At 38.2% G+C, this 13,716-nt stretch overlaps 2 protein-coding genes across 2 annotated transcripts; one reads left to right on the top strand and one right to left on the bottom strand.

Annotated features, from left to right (window-relative positions):
- Nucleotides 1-84: 84 nt before the first annotated feature.
- tdg.2 (thymine DNA glycosylase, tandem duplicate 2) lies at nucleotides 85-6,471 on the bottom strand. Its single transcript, XM_020924983.2, has 11 exons — nucleotides 6,353-6,471; nucleotides 5,902-6,072; nucleotides 4,329-4,761; nucleotides 3,454-3,638; nucleotides 2,993-3,062; nucleotides 2,578-2,713; nucleotides 2,373-2,455; nucleotides 1,816-1,910; nucleotides 1,372-1,543; nucleotides 991-1,126; nucleotides 85-472 (listed from the first exon to the last, which is right to left on the bottom strand). The coding sequence occupies exons 3-10, from the start codon at nucleotides 4,462-4,464 to the stop codon at nucleotides 1,026-1,028; spliced, it is 978 nt and encodes a 325-aa protein (XP_020780642.2). The 5' UTR covers nucleotides 4,465-4,761; nucleotides 5,902-6,072; nucleotides 6,353-6,471; the 3' UTR covers nucleotides 85-472; nucleotides 991-1,025.
- Nucleotides 6,472-6,825: 354 nt separating this feature from the next.
- Nucleotides 6,826-12,923, top strand: si:dkey-42p14.3 (EF-hand calcium-binding domain-containing protein 10). The gene is made up of 5 exons (XM_020924975.2): nucleotides 6,826-6,884; nucleotides 8,238-8,344; nucleotides 8,629-8,793; nucleotides 9,193-9,283; nucleotides 12,866-12,923. The coding sequence occupies exons 1-5, from the start codon at nucleotides 6,826-6,828 to the stop codon at nucleotides 12,921-12,923; spliced, it is 480 nt and encodes a 159-aa protein (XP_020780634.2).
- The last annotated feature ends 793 nt before the right edge of the window (nucleotides 12,924-13,716 follow it).

The raw sequence follows: 13,716 nt of genomic DNA, 5'->3' as shown, positions 1-13,716 counted from the left end.
CATCTTGGGCACACATAGCAATAAAAATTGTAAAAATTGTGAATAAAGTGTATTTTCCGTAACCATAACCATAAGCGCCATAGGTTTGATCAAGACATGTTTAATTACTTAATTAAGTCATACAAAAGCATTACATTAACATTATTTTAAATACAAAAGCTACAGGTGTTTTTTTGTGTGTGCAGGAAGTTTAAACAGAGTTCAGCTTCAGTCCTGATTTGTTCCTAGTTTAGGCCCGAGGTAATGTAGACTGGGGCTGGTCCTGTTATAGTCCTGTACTCCACACAGAAAGACCCAGGAGTCTAACCAGGGACCTTCTTGCATTGTCATTTTTGAGATGTGTTTTGAGACAGTGTGGATTCCCAGATGACGGAGTAGCACATGTGATAGCACCATTAAATTATAAAATAAATAAGGGTTTAAAAACAGTGCTGAAAAGTGATCTTCCTCTTCTGTCTTCCATCACCAGTCCCTGTAAAATAAAATACAAAACTCAATGTCTTATCATACAACGATTTAGCATTTAGGACTAATGCTGCGGTATAGTGTGATCGACTGATATGGGTTTATTTCATGACTGATGCCAGTACAGATGATTTAGAATCTAGAGTAACCAGTGGCCTTGCAGATATTTTTGGGATGATGAGAGCAGATACGCAAAAAAGTACAAGTGTTCTATGATTATTCTATGTGTTCTATGTACAAGTATGAGCGCAACCTGAGATAGAATCACTCACAAACATACATTTACACAGACGGGGGAGGAGAAGGGAGTGTGATGCCCAAGCACACAAAGCCACTGTAATGCTACATTCACATCACAGTGTCAAAATCACCTAGGTAAGAACAGAGAACCAAGAGGAACCAACCTTGCCATTCATTGAATGCAGTTTGGAATTAATTGTGCAGGCTTTGTCTCATTTTCTATGACCACTGCAGTAGTCTATCACCAGTGATGTGTCCATATGTACACTTCTTATTAAGTTTCACCTGAGTTCTTTTGTTGTTCCTGTTGTTTCTCGGTCTCAGGGTTTTGTCTCTGTGTTGGTTTCAGACGACACCCCAGCACAGCTCTCATATTCTGGATCCTCCTGTTCCTCTTTGATCGCCAAGCGTTTTGCATCCTCTGCACCAAAAACAAGAGCAAACAATATCATTACTGTGCATAATGTGAGTCACATTTGATTTACTGCCATTGAATCAGTACTACAGGAGAATAAAGATTACTCAAACAGGCATTAATCACTCTAAATATAATTTTAGAGGGTAAATGGGAAGGAAACCACTAAAAAGCTCTGAAAAATACATTTTGCATGATAGATCTGTTTTTAGCAAAAAATCAGGTACAGCCCTTTAATCACAGGGACAAACCTTTGGCCATCTGCAGGTCAAAGGTGTAGCACGTCTCCTCCACCTCTCTATTCTGCACCGCTCCCTTCAGGCTGTCTCTCAGCTCCTTCAGTTTAATATAAAAATGAACTTTATCCTGAGCTCTGGGAAACTGAGCACATCGTGGACTTGAGGATGGCATGAGGAAGCACACCTGAAACAATAACGGACAATATATCAGACTTTTTCTTTTTTTTTCCAAATCCACAAATGTTGTTTACCCTGAACATTTCTATCAATGACAAGGTCCATTCTCCCACTGTATTTCTACAACCACAGCACAACATCTGGGAGGGCATCTGACACAATGCAACATCTGCAGATTAACTAGACACATTTGACCTACCCCCATCTCAGTCAAACACTACAGGATATAGGAGAATGGGAGGGCATCTGACACACAGGGATACAGGAGGATGTTTTTACCGTTTCAGTTTGCGGGATCTTGTACGGCTGAAGTCCAAAATCTAGATTTTTTGCTTTGACCCCAAATGTCTCTTTACAGAAAATCTCATATATGCCTGAAACACAGAACATTTAATTTATCCAAATGATTTTAGTGAAGGTGTATGGAGTTTAAAAACACAGTGGAGCATTTTGTGTCACCACATCACCAAATTGTTATATATATGTGGATGAAAAAATGGGGTGTGTGGTTGCTGTTGTTTTTAATTATTCTAATGTAATTTTTCTGTTGCATGTGAAGCACTTTGTGCTACATTTCAAATGTATGGAAAGTGCTATAAAGTTTGATTCATTGATTGATGACAGCATAAGGTGGAAAAGAGTGTTTTCTATTTGAGAGAAGAACTTAAGAACCTACATATACAGGATTTGTGTGTTAAAGTTATGTTTTGTAAATGAAACAAAACATAACTCCATGGCATGGCTGTTATGAGGAAAACATTGTAACATTGTCAGAAAATAGTGTAATACAGGCTTTTTAAAGTTTATTTCTTTAAAGTTTCAGAGTGTATCTTTACCTTTGCCATTGAATGCTGCGATGAGCGGTCTGTACTTCTGCAGCTTCTCCAACAGCAGTTTGCCACCCTCTCTGATCTCCTTACTGTCAATCAAAGTTTAGTCCTGGTTTAGACCTGGTTCAGTACCTGCTTTTGTTCTGGTTTAGTCCTGGTTTAGTTCCGGTTCAGTAACTGCTCAGGTCCTCGATTAATCCTGGTTCAGTACCTGCTCAAGTCCTTGCTCCCTGGGGTAGTCCGCTCCACCATGTTGGTAAATCCAATTCCGTGCTTTTGAGGCAGACTCGTGTCATCCAGAAAGTTCAGCTGTTTGTCTGAGAGTCCGGACAGGAACAGACACTTCCCTGAAAAGAGAAAGACCTGGTTTACGCCATGACTTAAAAACCTGACTGACTCTAACTAGGCCTGAAGGAGAGCCTCCACCTGCTTGTTTCCATGGCACTGTTGTTCTTTTGACAATAATCTTGCACAGCAAGGCAAGAAAAAACTCATATTATCAATGAGAATGTTTGAGTATGGTTTAACTTTCCATTTCCATCAAATCATGCAGGTGATGTGCCTCCTTCAAAGTTCAAAGTTTCCTACTGTGTCTTTAAGTATGAGCCAAAGTTAAAGTGCCTCACAGAAGTGGTTCCCAGGGTTGGGATAATGGTGTCCTTTATACGCCGACAATAATCCAGGGTTAATCCCAATCTGAAACACAAAAGACACTATAAACACAAGACAGAAGACATATAACTTAAAGATACTTAACAGGTGTCCAAAGCATGTCAATGTCAATGGAAAATTTGGCAAATGTTTTTCATTTTAAATAATCTTTACATTTTACAAACATTTAAAGATGAGCCTGACAATAGCAGCTACAGAAAGAGGGGTGATGTTTTTTCAATAGAAAGTGCCCATGTTCATTCTCTATTTGGAATGCAACAGCTAGCGAGTTAGCCATTTCCACTTATATACAGTACATGGTCCAAAGGCTTGACTCCCCTGTAGGACTGTAGAATGTTGTGATGCTACAGAACCCAGGCCATTGCCCCACTTTATGTGTAACACGTCTTATACTTTTCTTCCATCTTAAACTCACGATAAGAATGTCTAGATTCTCCTGGATAACATCAGGCAGCGTGCGTGACATCACTTCCTCCACAGACAAACCGTCGAATCGGTTCAGATTTCTCTTCTTCTTCCGCTCTTCCTGTTCATCTGAAATCTCAGCAGAATCTGATGTTTTTTTACTTGGGCGACCACGTTTTTTCTTCTCTGCAGAGACTGAGACAAGATCATACAAATGTAAGGCTTTGGGGGTGAGCAAACTTTGAATATATGCCTGAAACTATAAAGCACTTCAATATATAGCACATGTAGTGCTAAAGAAATATATCACAATAAAAGATAATAGTGAAACTACTTTATGGCACTGGCACAATGACCCTAAAGCCATAGAATCACAATGAACTCTTTAAAACTATAAGCTGCAATAATGAAAAATGCAAAATGCAAAATCAAGTACCTTTTTTAGTGTCTATAACTAGTAGGGTTAATACAAGTATGGAAAGTCAGATTTTAATCAATTGGTATAAAAATTAGATTAATTTAAGCAAGTATTGGTACTGAAAAAAAAAAATTACATAACTGGGTAAGTGGTATAATATTTATACAGAGCTTTTCTATCTTTCAGACACTCAAAGCACCTTACATCAAGGAACCATTCACCCACTGACATAGACACTGGGGGCAGGGAGGGTATGTGTCTTGCCCAAGAAAACAATGGCAGTATTCGTCTGTGGGAGCAGTATAATTCCACCACCAACTTGTGGGTCAATGACTGCTCCACCACTGATATACCATTGACTTTTTCACACAAAAATGCTACTTGTGACATAAAACTATGAAAAATATTTACCACAGGTACTATTCCACAAAACCAACTACACTTTAATGTAATTTCTCTATTCTCACCTGGAGCAGTAGTTGGACCTTTCGGCGTAGAATCTTCATATTCTGCTTTCATGTGTTGCTGGTCAAATCTTTCACTCTGTTGCATGTCCATGTAAAACTGTTCTCCATTTTGCACTTGATGGTAATTGTTATACATGTATACTCGCCATTTTGGTGCAGATTCTGAGCATTCTGAGGCTGTGAATTTGAATATTGTTGGAAATATTGCGAATGAGTTTGTCTGTTTGGTTGGTATGGTGATCCCTGGTTATGGGAGTAATTTTGGGAGATGTTTTGGTGATGGTTTTGGTGATAGTTTTGGTGATAGTTTTGGTAGAATTGTGTGTCTTCTCTGTAAAATTCTGCATGGTGTGGGTTGTTTGGATCTCTGTAGTGAGACGATGACGGAAACTGAGGAACATGTCCAGAGTCTGGGGGCAACTGAGAAGAACCCCTGAAAATATAAAATACAATTTAAATAAAGCAATATTATACAAAAAAAGTAAGAATTTAAAGTCATAATAAAATGTCAATCATAAAATAAAGAAATAAAAACTGTCAAAAGGTCCTATAATACACAAAATTGACTCCTGTGAGCTTTAAGACATTTTATAATGTTGCTACCCCCTGAAAAACATACCTAGAGTTGTTTTTTTTTCCATTCACACATTTGAGTAGCCCTTTATTATTAGTAGTTTATCTTCAAAGCTCAAAATGCTTTGTTTCATCTTGTGATGTTATGTAGCAAAGGTGAACAGATTTTCAAAATTCTAAACTGGGACAAACTCGGGTTGGGATGGTAAGCGTTAATAAAAGAGTGAAAAGCATGCATAACATTGTCCATTCTTGACTCACTTCTACTTCTGTCATTTTTTGCTTTATGGTCATTTTCAAACATGGTTTTCTGTATTTTAGCTAAACAAATAGCTATATTGCCCCTTTACTGTTGGTGGGGATCAGATTGGTAAAAAATATGGATTCCTGGGACATTTCTTGCATAAAACTGGGACAAATCAGTGGTTTTGAATAAATCTGCTGGGACAGGGGACACAGGTCTAAAAACTGGGACTGTCCTGGGTAAATAGGGATGCCTGGTCACCCTTTATGTAGCAGTAGTTTCCACGTTAACAGCTACCTTTTATGTTTTGTTCAGTAGAGATTGGCAATTCAAGGTCTGAAATAATCCAAATGATGAAGATGGCCCCCCATTATTTGTTCCCTTAATCTAAAATCTTTCTGAACAAAGATGATAAAACTAGTCATACTTTACGCTTATAGTACTGTCGTAATCATACATAAGATTAAATAAGTATATGTTTAATCTGTAATTGATGTCTTTTTATCTGCAGAGACAATAAGTGATACTTTATACAAAATGTTATTGAATAAAATAATTCAGACATGCGCGTTCATTGTTGCTATACAAACAAATATTCTCCAATATGAATAACAAGATGACAGGTTATAGAAAGATCATTTATAGAAAAGACAGCCCGATTTAAACATTTCGGTTGCTTCATTTGACAAAATGCATTTACATTTTGTCCGTAAACCTCAGATAAACCTTAAAAATAGAAGAACAGGGCACACCAACCTGTCAAACATCGCGCAGAGCTGTGAGTGGATGATTTTGGCGTAGTTTTGGAGGATTTTATTATGACTTTTAGCTGATTTGAGGGGGAAGGGAAGAAAACAAAGCCATTTAAAACCTGTGCTTCCTGTTTCAGCATCAGCGCCTTTCTCCCCCCTGTGGCCCGGGGATGGACTGCAGCAGAGAACAAGAGAATGAATGTTTTTCTGTACAATAAACACTGCTAAATGTGATAAGAAATAATGGAAATGTGAGAATAGCTAATATATATTTAATCCAAAGTGATAAAGCCTCAATTTACGTTTAAACATAGGTTAAAAAGCGGTTCAATAAAAAGTGATCAAAGATAGCGTTTTGTTATGACATTCACTCCAACTCTAACATTAAATCGTTTCAAATTTACATAAAATTCAATGATACGGAACTACAACTAATATATAGTGAATAAACTTACAATAAAAGTGTACTTTTTGAGACCGTTTGATTTCTTTATCGTTTTACGATTTCTTCAGAGTAAAACCTCTAAGATCGACTCTTCGTCGGCGGATCTGCTCCTTGCGCATGCGTGCGTCACAGCGGCGTGGGGCAGTTCAGTTCACCTTCCTCAGAGATGACATAAACAAGGTGAATTTTACATTTTTATTCTCAATATTTCAACTTTAAATCTCACAAAGCGATAGCAACAAAACACGCCTTGAGTTTGTCGGGCTATGTGTCAAATAGAATGAAAGACTAGGCGATCGTAATGGTATTTTTATAAAACGAAAAATGGTGATCTAGCTAAATGTTATGTGTTAGCAGTTAATACCCCGTATAAGTAAAACACCCCCTCTAACTGTTCTCTGTCCTCTCTCTCCAGTCCGTCTCCTGGTCAGTTCTGATTGGTTCTGTTTAAAGATGCCGGCTGGAGTGTCCTGGCCTCGCTACATGAGAATGTTTGTAGCCAGTATTCTGTCCATGTTTGCTGGAGCTCAGGTGGTGCATCAGTACTACCTCCCAGACCTGGTGAGACTTTCACTGCACTACTTCAAACAAACATGGGGACAAATAAATGACAACAAACCCAAAATGCTTCTGTTTTAAAGCTCTGTTTTAATTAAAGGTCCTGTATCTGACTTATTGCGTTATGGTAAAACTAATATGTTAGATGCATAAAATAATGTAGGAACCCATCAAGCAGGTTAATAATGATGCAATTTTACATTGGGCTTGACAAACTTCTCATATCACTTAACAAAGGGACATCACTCATTTTCTTCCACATTTTTATCTTGTATGTTTTGATTTTAGAGCATTCCAGACATTCCTCCTAAACCTGGAGAGCTGAGAACAGAGCTGAGAGGGTACAAAGTGAGAGAGGAAGCCCGAGCTGCTCTGGAGAAGATAAAAAATGAACATAAACTGGATTAAAAAAAGACTTTTATGCCACACAACTATAGTGGAGCCTGTGACAGAACGGGACAGAGGCATCACTAATAACAAGCTAACCTAAACAAATTCTATGGATTTAAATGGACCTGAAGAACCCCCAGCATCATGGCTAACCTAAACAAATTCTATGGATTTAAATGTACCTGAAGAACCCCCCAGCGTCATGATATGAACATCAGGAGAGTCTACTGGTGTGGAGATGAAAACAATGTACTGTGTGAAAGTGTATGTGTGCTGCTGAGGACTGAAGAACCTACCCACAGTATCATGAGATAACATGGGTTACTGCTTTAAGTTCTGAGTGGTTCTGGTTTTGTGATTTTTTTTTTTTTTTTTTTTTTTTTTGTATAATAAAATATATTGACAAACTGCATAATTTTGTAAATTGTTCAGATGTTTTTTTCCTTGTAAATAAAAAAAAAAAAAAATTAATTCATGAAACACTTGATTCAGGCAACAACAACAGCAAGATTTTAAGCCAAGTTTAATGCATATAATGTATCGTTATACATACAGCCTATGGTTTAATGATGTCACACAGCATTCTATAGGACAATAATATAGATGGCAGCTAAAATAAATATAGTTAAAATGTAGTATTTGTTATAATACTGCATTCCTGGGCCTAGTCACTAATAGACATGATCACATTTAACATTTGTGGATTTACCTTTTGGATATTTCACAGGAAAGTACAGTGTAAAAATAATTACAATTGTTGTAATATTAGGAAATTAAATCATGTTAAAATACATTTTATGTCTGTGCTGCAGTATAATATATCTGTGAAAACCAAATGGTAAACATATATCTGTGTGTAGAATAAATAATGAATTTCAATTATGCTAATAGTAGCTCTTAGCATTAGCCTTTAGCTGTCTCCTAGCAACCGCTCCAAACAGACGAAGGAAAATGGCATCGAAACAAGAGAGAGAAGCGGAGGAATATTTACGGAAGCACCAGATCCCGGAGCTGATGGAGAATCTGATCAGTCTGGTGCTGTTCCACAGACCGGGTACGTGCTTAAAGTGCAAACAAAAAAATATGTTTAGGGACGTTTAAGTCACTAAACTAGAACAGACAGTTCAGATTTTTCAGTTTGAATACATGTTTCCACTTGTTCGCTCTCAGATTAAAAAGTTGATAACTCTGTAACTAATAAATAATAATAATAATAATGATAATAATAATAAATACTGTAAAATCTTCAGGCCATGTAAGTGTTGTCTTGTTGATATGTTTAGGTGCATATTTTGGTTCATGTTTTGTTTAATATTTTATTGTTTCTGTTGTGTCCAGAGAAGCCGAAGCAGTTCCTGTTAGAGCATTTGGAATTGTTGAAGCGTTCCCGTGACAGTGGAGACCGAGGCCCTGGTTTATTCACAAACGACGACCTGGACACAGTGTTTGGAATTCTGGACCCTGCCAACCGGAAGTCCATTTCATACAACCAGTACGAGCATGGTGAGGACATGTCAGATGCCCTCCCACTCCCCTGCACCTGTGTCTCAGAGGCCCTCCCATCCTCCTGTATCCCTGTGTGTCAGATGCCCTTCCATTCTCTTGTATCCCTACGTCAGATGCCCTAACATCCTTTTATATCCTTGTGTATCAGATGTCCCTCCATCCTCCTATATCCCTGTAGTATTAGACTGAGCTGGGGGTGGGTCAACTGACTCTAATTAATCTGCAGATGATGTGGAGTGTCAGATGCCCTCCCAGATATTTTGCTGTGGTTGGAGGAATATAGCGGTCACTGTCACTAACCCTCTATACATTGTATATTGTATATCGATATATTATATAAATGTTTGTGATTATAAAAACTCGGTATAATATGTATTTATTGATTTATTTCCCCAGCTCTGCAAACTCTGGGGGTGAGGGATGTGAACAAGTGTCCAGACGGCGTGAACGAGGATAAGATCAGCCATGACACCTTCAAAACTGAAGCGTGAGACTTTTAATAAGATACAACCTACTGCCGTCATATGCTGTGGCCATGGTGGTCCTTTTCCTGTGAAGTGGGCATTACAATAGTAGTTTGTGGTCTTAAAGAAGGGAAACATAAAGTACACTTAATTTTGATTAAAAATATGTGTATAGAATTTAAACAAGCTACATTCAGGTGAGCCAGGAAACTGACCTTTATTTTGTTATTCCAAGAGAGATACAGATACAGTATATTAAAGGAACTGTATGTAATGAATTTTGATTTTAAATGTCACAAAGAGAGAATGAATTCGGAAGGTTCTGAGCCTTCACATTAGGCACATACTGTCCCATACACTGTAAGACCACAGGGTCTTACATTACAACTGACATAGTCAGTTTAACCCTCAGGCTTCCCTGCAGACATTTTTGTCCATTTAGCCATTTTTTGCAACTTTGTGTGTGTGTGTGTGTGTGTGTGTGTGTGTGTGTGTGTGTGTGTGTGTGTGTGTGTGTGTGTGTGTGTGTGTGTGTGTGTGTGTGTGTGTGTGTGTGTGTGTGTGTGTGTAAAAAAATCAATTTGAAAATTGAAATTGAAAATTAAAGCCAGGCTATAATGGGGTACATTTTTTATGTGTCCTATGAATCAGCTTTGTCTAAAATGTGAAGTCTGTAGCATTTTTCGTTTTTGTGTAGCATCAGATAAGAAAAAAAGTCACAGTTAGGACCCTATAAATGTCCACTAACAAAAACATGTAAAATAATCATAGATTCGTTTTTTTTGTAAGTATCCATACTCTAATCAAAAATATCAAATTTATTAAAATCAGGATTTTAACCCCTTAATTGATAGGTTGAAAAGCTGGATTTCACACGTAATGAAAAAATTACCTCTAAAACAGATATTTTTCAGAAAAGGCAAGGCAAGGCAAGTTTATTTGTATAGCACAATTCGTACACAAAGTAATTTAAAGTGCTTTACAGAATAAGAAATACATTAAAATCATAATAAAAACAAATCAAAACATAAATAATCATGAAGATTAAAATTAAAAAAGAGAGACATAAATTGGAGAGAAGAGTGCGGAATGAAAACCTTTCAGTTATATGCACAGTTAAACAGAAATGTTTTGAGTCTGGATTTAAACAGCGTCACAGAAGAGTCTGTCTCACATGTTCAGGAAGATTGTTCCAGGTTTTAGCTGCATGAACCTGAAATGCTGAATCCCCTTGTTTAGTCCTGACTCTGGGCACCAGCAGGAGGCTGGTCCCTGAGGTCCTCAGAGTGCGAGATGGTTCATATGACACTAACATGTCACAGATGTACTTTGGTGCTCGGCCATGGAGAGACTTGTACACAAGCAGAGCTGCTTTAAAGTCTATTCTCTGAGGCACAGGAAGCCAGTGCAGAGACCTGAGCACAGGACTTATGTGCTCATACTTCCTAGTTCGAGTAAGGACCCGAGCTGCAGCGTTCTGGATGTTCTGCAGCGTCTCACAGCTCGTTTGGAGAGACCAGTGAGCAGAACATTACAGTAGTCTAACCTACTGGAGACAAACGCATGGATAAGTTTCTCCAAGTCTGCTTTAGACAGTAAACCTTTGACTTTTGATTTTCTTAGATGGTAAAAGGCTGCAGATGTTATTGATTTGATGTGGCTGTTAAAGTTCAAGTCTGAGTTCATTATTACCCCTAGATTTCTTGCCTGATTTGAAGGTTTTAGAGAGAGACACTGGAGGTGACTGCTGACACTGTCCCTTTGTTTCTGTGGACCAAACACTATGACTTCAGTCTTGTCAGAGTTTAGCTGGAGAAAGTAGTTTTGCACTGATCTGTTGGATGCAGTGGCAGAGTGAGTCCACTGGTCCATAGTCTCCTGCTGCCAGAGAGACATCGATCTGAGTGTCATCTGCATAATTGTGGTAGGACACGTTATTGCTGCTTATTAACTGGCCTAATGGCAGCATGTAGAGATTGAACAACAGGGGGCCCAGGATTGACCCCTGAGGCACCCCACAGGTCAGGGCCATGTGATCTGAGACACAGTTTCCAATTTCAACAAAATACTTCCTGTCTTCTAGATAGATAGGACTTGAACCAGTTTAGTACAGAACCAGAGATGCCCACCCAGTCCTCTAGTCTCTGTAAGAGGATCCCATGATTGACAGTGTCAAAAGCAGCACTCAGATCTAACAGGATCAAGACTGAGACTTTGCCTGCATCAGTGTTCAGGCGGATGTCATTTGTCACCTTGAAAAGAGCAGTCTCAGTGCTGTGGTGGGCTCTAAAACCTGACTGGAAAACATCAAAAGAGTTGTTCATTTGGAGAAAGTTCGTAGGCTGTTGGTAAACAGCTTTTTCAAGGACTTTGCCAAAAAACGGCAGATTTGAGATGGGTCGGAAATTGTTCAGTACTGTGGCGTCAAGACTGCTCTTCTTTAGGAGGGGCTTAATGACCGCTGTTTTCAATGCGTTTGGGAATGTTCCAGATTGAAGTGACATGTTAACTATGTGAGCGAATAGTGAAAGTAAACTGTTGAGGACGGACTTTAGAAATCTAGTGGGTAACATGTCCAGGCAGCAAGTAGATGAACTCAGACTGGTAACGATCTCTAAAACAGTTTTGTCAGTTACAGGTGCAAAGTGACTCAGCTCTAAGTGTCTCTGTGGCTGCATGCTTGTTATTTGTGTTGTGGAATTGATGGCATTTTTGCTGCCCTGAAATTTGTCATTAAAGAAAACTGCAAACTCATTACATTTAGATGTGGAAATTAGTTCTAGTGGCAGTGGAGCTGGAGGGTTTGTTAATCTGTTCACTGTTGCAAACAGGACACGAGAGTTGTTACTGCAATTACCAATAATGTCCGAAAAATACTTCTCTCTTGTTTTACTCAAAGTGTAGTTGTACATATGCATTTTTCCTCTGTAAATCTCATAATGAACCTGGAGGTTTGACTTGCACCATTTCCGCTCAGCCTTCCGGCACTCCCTTTTCTGTGCTCTGACTGAGTCTTCATTCCTCCACGGAGCTTTTTGCCTATCTTTAACCATTTTAACCTTTATCGGCGCGATGGCATCCAGAACATTCAAAACACTCATAGTCACAGAGTTCAACACATCATCAACATTAGAACATGAGGCAATTTCAAAATTTATCATTTCCATGAACAGTGCACCTGTGTTATCATTTATGTGTCTTCTTCGAACAACTGTAAGAGCAGCCTGAAAACAGAAGTCAGGGTATAATGGGGTACATATGTATCCTAGGAAGCTTCAAGTTTGACTAAAATTTGAAGCTTGTGGCATTTTTAGTTTTTATGTAACATCAAATAAGAAAAAAGTCACACTTAGGACCCCAAGGACATAAATGTCCACTCATAGAAATTTAATTCTTCTTTGCAGCTTGGTTCTCAAAATAATTTTCAAGTTCTCAGTATGAGCAGAATTTCCATGGTATTTTTCTGGAATTAAATTCCATAATTCCCAGAGCATATGAAAGCAGCATATTTAGAACTGAAAGGGAGCAATGGATCATGGTCTATGTAGTCCTCAGTTTTTTAACATTCAGTGATTCTAAAGTAAAATGTCTTCTCTGTGTTTCAGGATAGAAGGGCTGCAGAGGAGCTCAAAGACTTACCTCAAACCAAAGTCTTCTCCATAATGTTATTGTCACCTCTGGTCTGTTCATGTGTGGGAGTGTAAATAAAGTTATGTTTTAATGTTTTATGTTATATGTTATGTTTTAATGTTTTATGTTTGTTCCCTTGTATTTTTTACATTGAGAATATATTCAAAATGTGTCAAAATCTTATGGAAGTCTTACTGACTTGAGGTTTCTTCCAAATTTATGGATACTTTGCAGCTGATTCTCAGGGTATGACGCTAACTGCAAGCACTGCTCTATCTGAGGCTTGTTAGACTTTAATCTAAGCTTTATTTGAACATATCTAATCAGTGAACATTGAATCTAATCACAGAGGACTGACCTGGCTGGAAGTACTACAGGTGAGCTGATTTGTGCTGTTAAACAAGTCTCTCTAAAATAACATTGCAGTCACAAACTAGCTAGTATTAGCCAACACTTTTTCAGTTAATCACTCTCACCTTTTGGTTGAAATCACCTAAACACCTCACTTATTGCCTTAATGATAAAAAAAAAAAAAGCACTGAATATAGGTAAAATACTACAAGCATAAATTAGCCTATCAGTTGGAAATCAGATGATGGAAAACACTGGACTACTTTTACTTACTTTTAACCAGAAGGTTTGTGGTTTGAATTTACATCTGTTGTATTCATGGGCAAGACACAAGGTTGTTAGAGGCTCGTGGAACAGAACGGCAATTACTTCTCAGTCTGACCCAGGGCAGATGTGGCAGTATGAAGGAGTTGTGGCTCACTGAAGCAGATTTGTCTAACAGATCTCATAATTAAATTTAAGCTCGTGTTTGATT

The sequence above is a fragment of the Boleophthalmus pectinirostris genome, unplaced genomic scaffold (assembly GCF_026225935.1).
Source record: "Boleophthalmus pectinirostris isolate CB_2022bp ecotype Guang Dong unplaced genomic scaffold, ASM2622593v1 HiC_scaffold_2, whole genome shotgun sequence".
Taxonomy (NCBI): Eukaryota; Metazoa; Chordata; class Actinopteri; order Gobiiformes; family Gobiidae; genus Boleophthalmus; species Boleophthalmus pectinirostris.
The sequence above is the reverse complement of the archived record's forward strand: the minus strand, read 5'-3'. Positions and strand labels throughout refer to the sequence as shown.

Excerpts from the sequence above, each read along its gene's own strand:
- tdg.2 (XM_020924983.2), bottom strand. The coding sequence starts at position 4,464 with ATGTATAACAATTACCATCAAGTGCAAAATGGAGAACAGTTTTACATG. Across the intron at positions 1,911-2,372 it reads CGCAGCATTCAATGGCAAAG|GCATATATGAGATTTTCTGT; the intron begins GTAAAGATACAC and ends TCTGTGTTTCAG. Across the intron at positions 1,544-1,815 it reads AGATCCCGCAAACTGAAACG|GTGTGCTTCCTCATGCCATC; the intron begins GTAAAAACATCC and ends TTATTGTTTCAG.
- si:dkey-42p14.3 (XM_020924975.2), top strand. The coding sequence starts at position 6,826 with ATGAGAATGTTTGTAGCCAGTATTCTGTCCATGTTTGCTGGAGCTCAG. Across the intron at positions 8,794-9,192 it reads ATACAACCAGTACGAGCATG|CTCTGCAAACTCTGGGGGTG; the intron begins GTGAGGACATGT and ends TTATTTCCCCAG. Across the intron at positions 9,284-12,865 it reads GACACCTTCAAAACTGAAGC|GATAGAAGGGCTGCAGAGGA; the intron begins GTGAGACTTTTA and ends TCTGTGTTTCAG.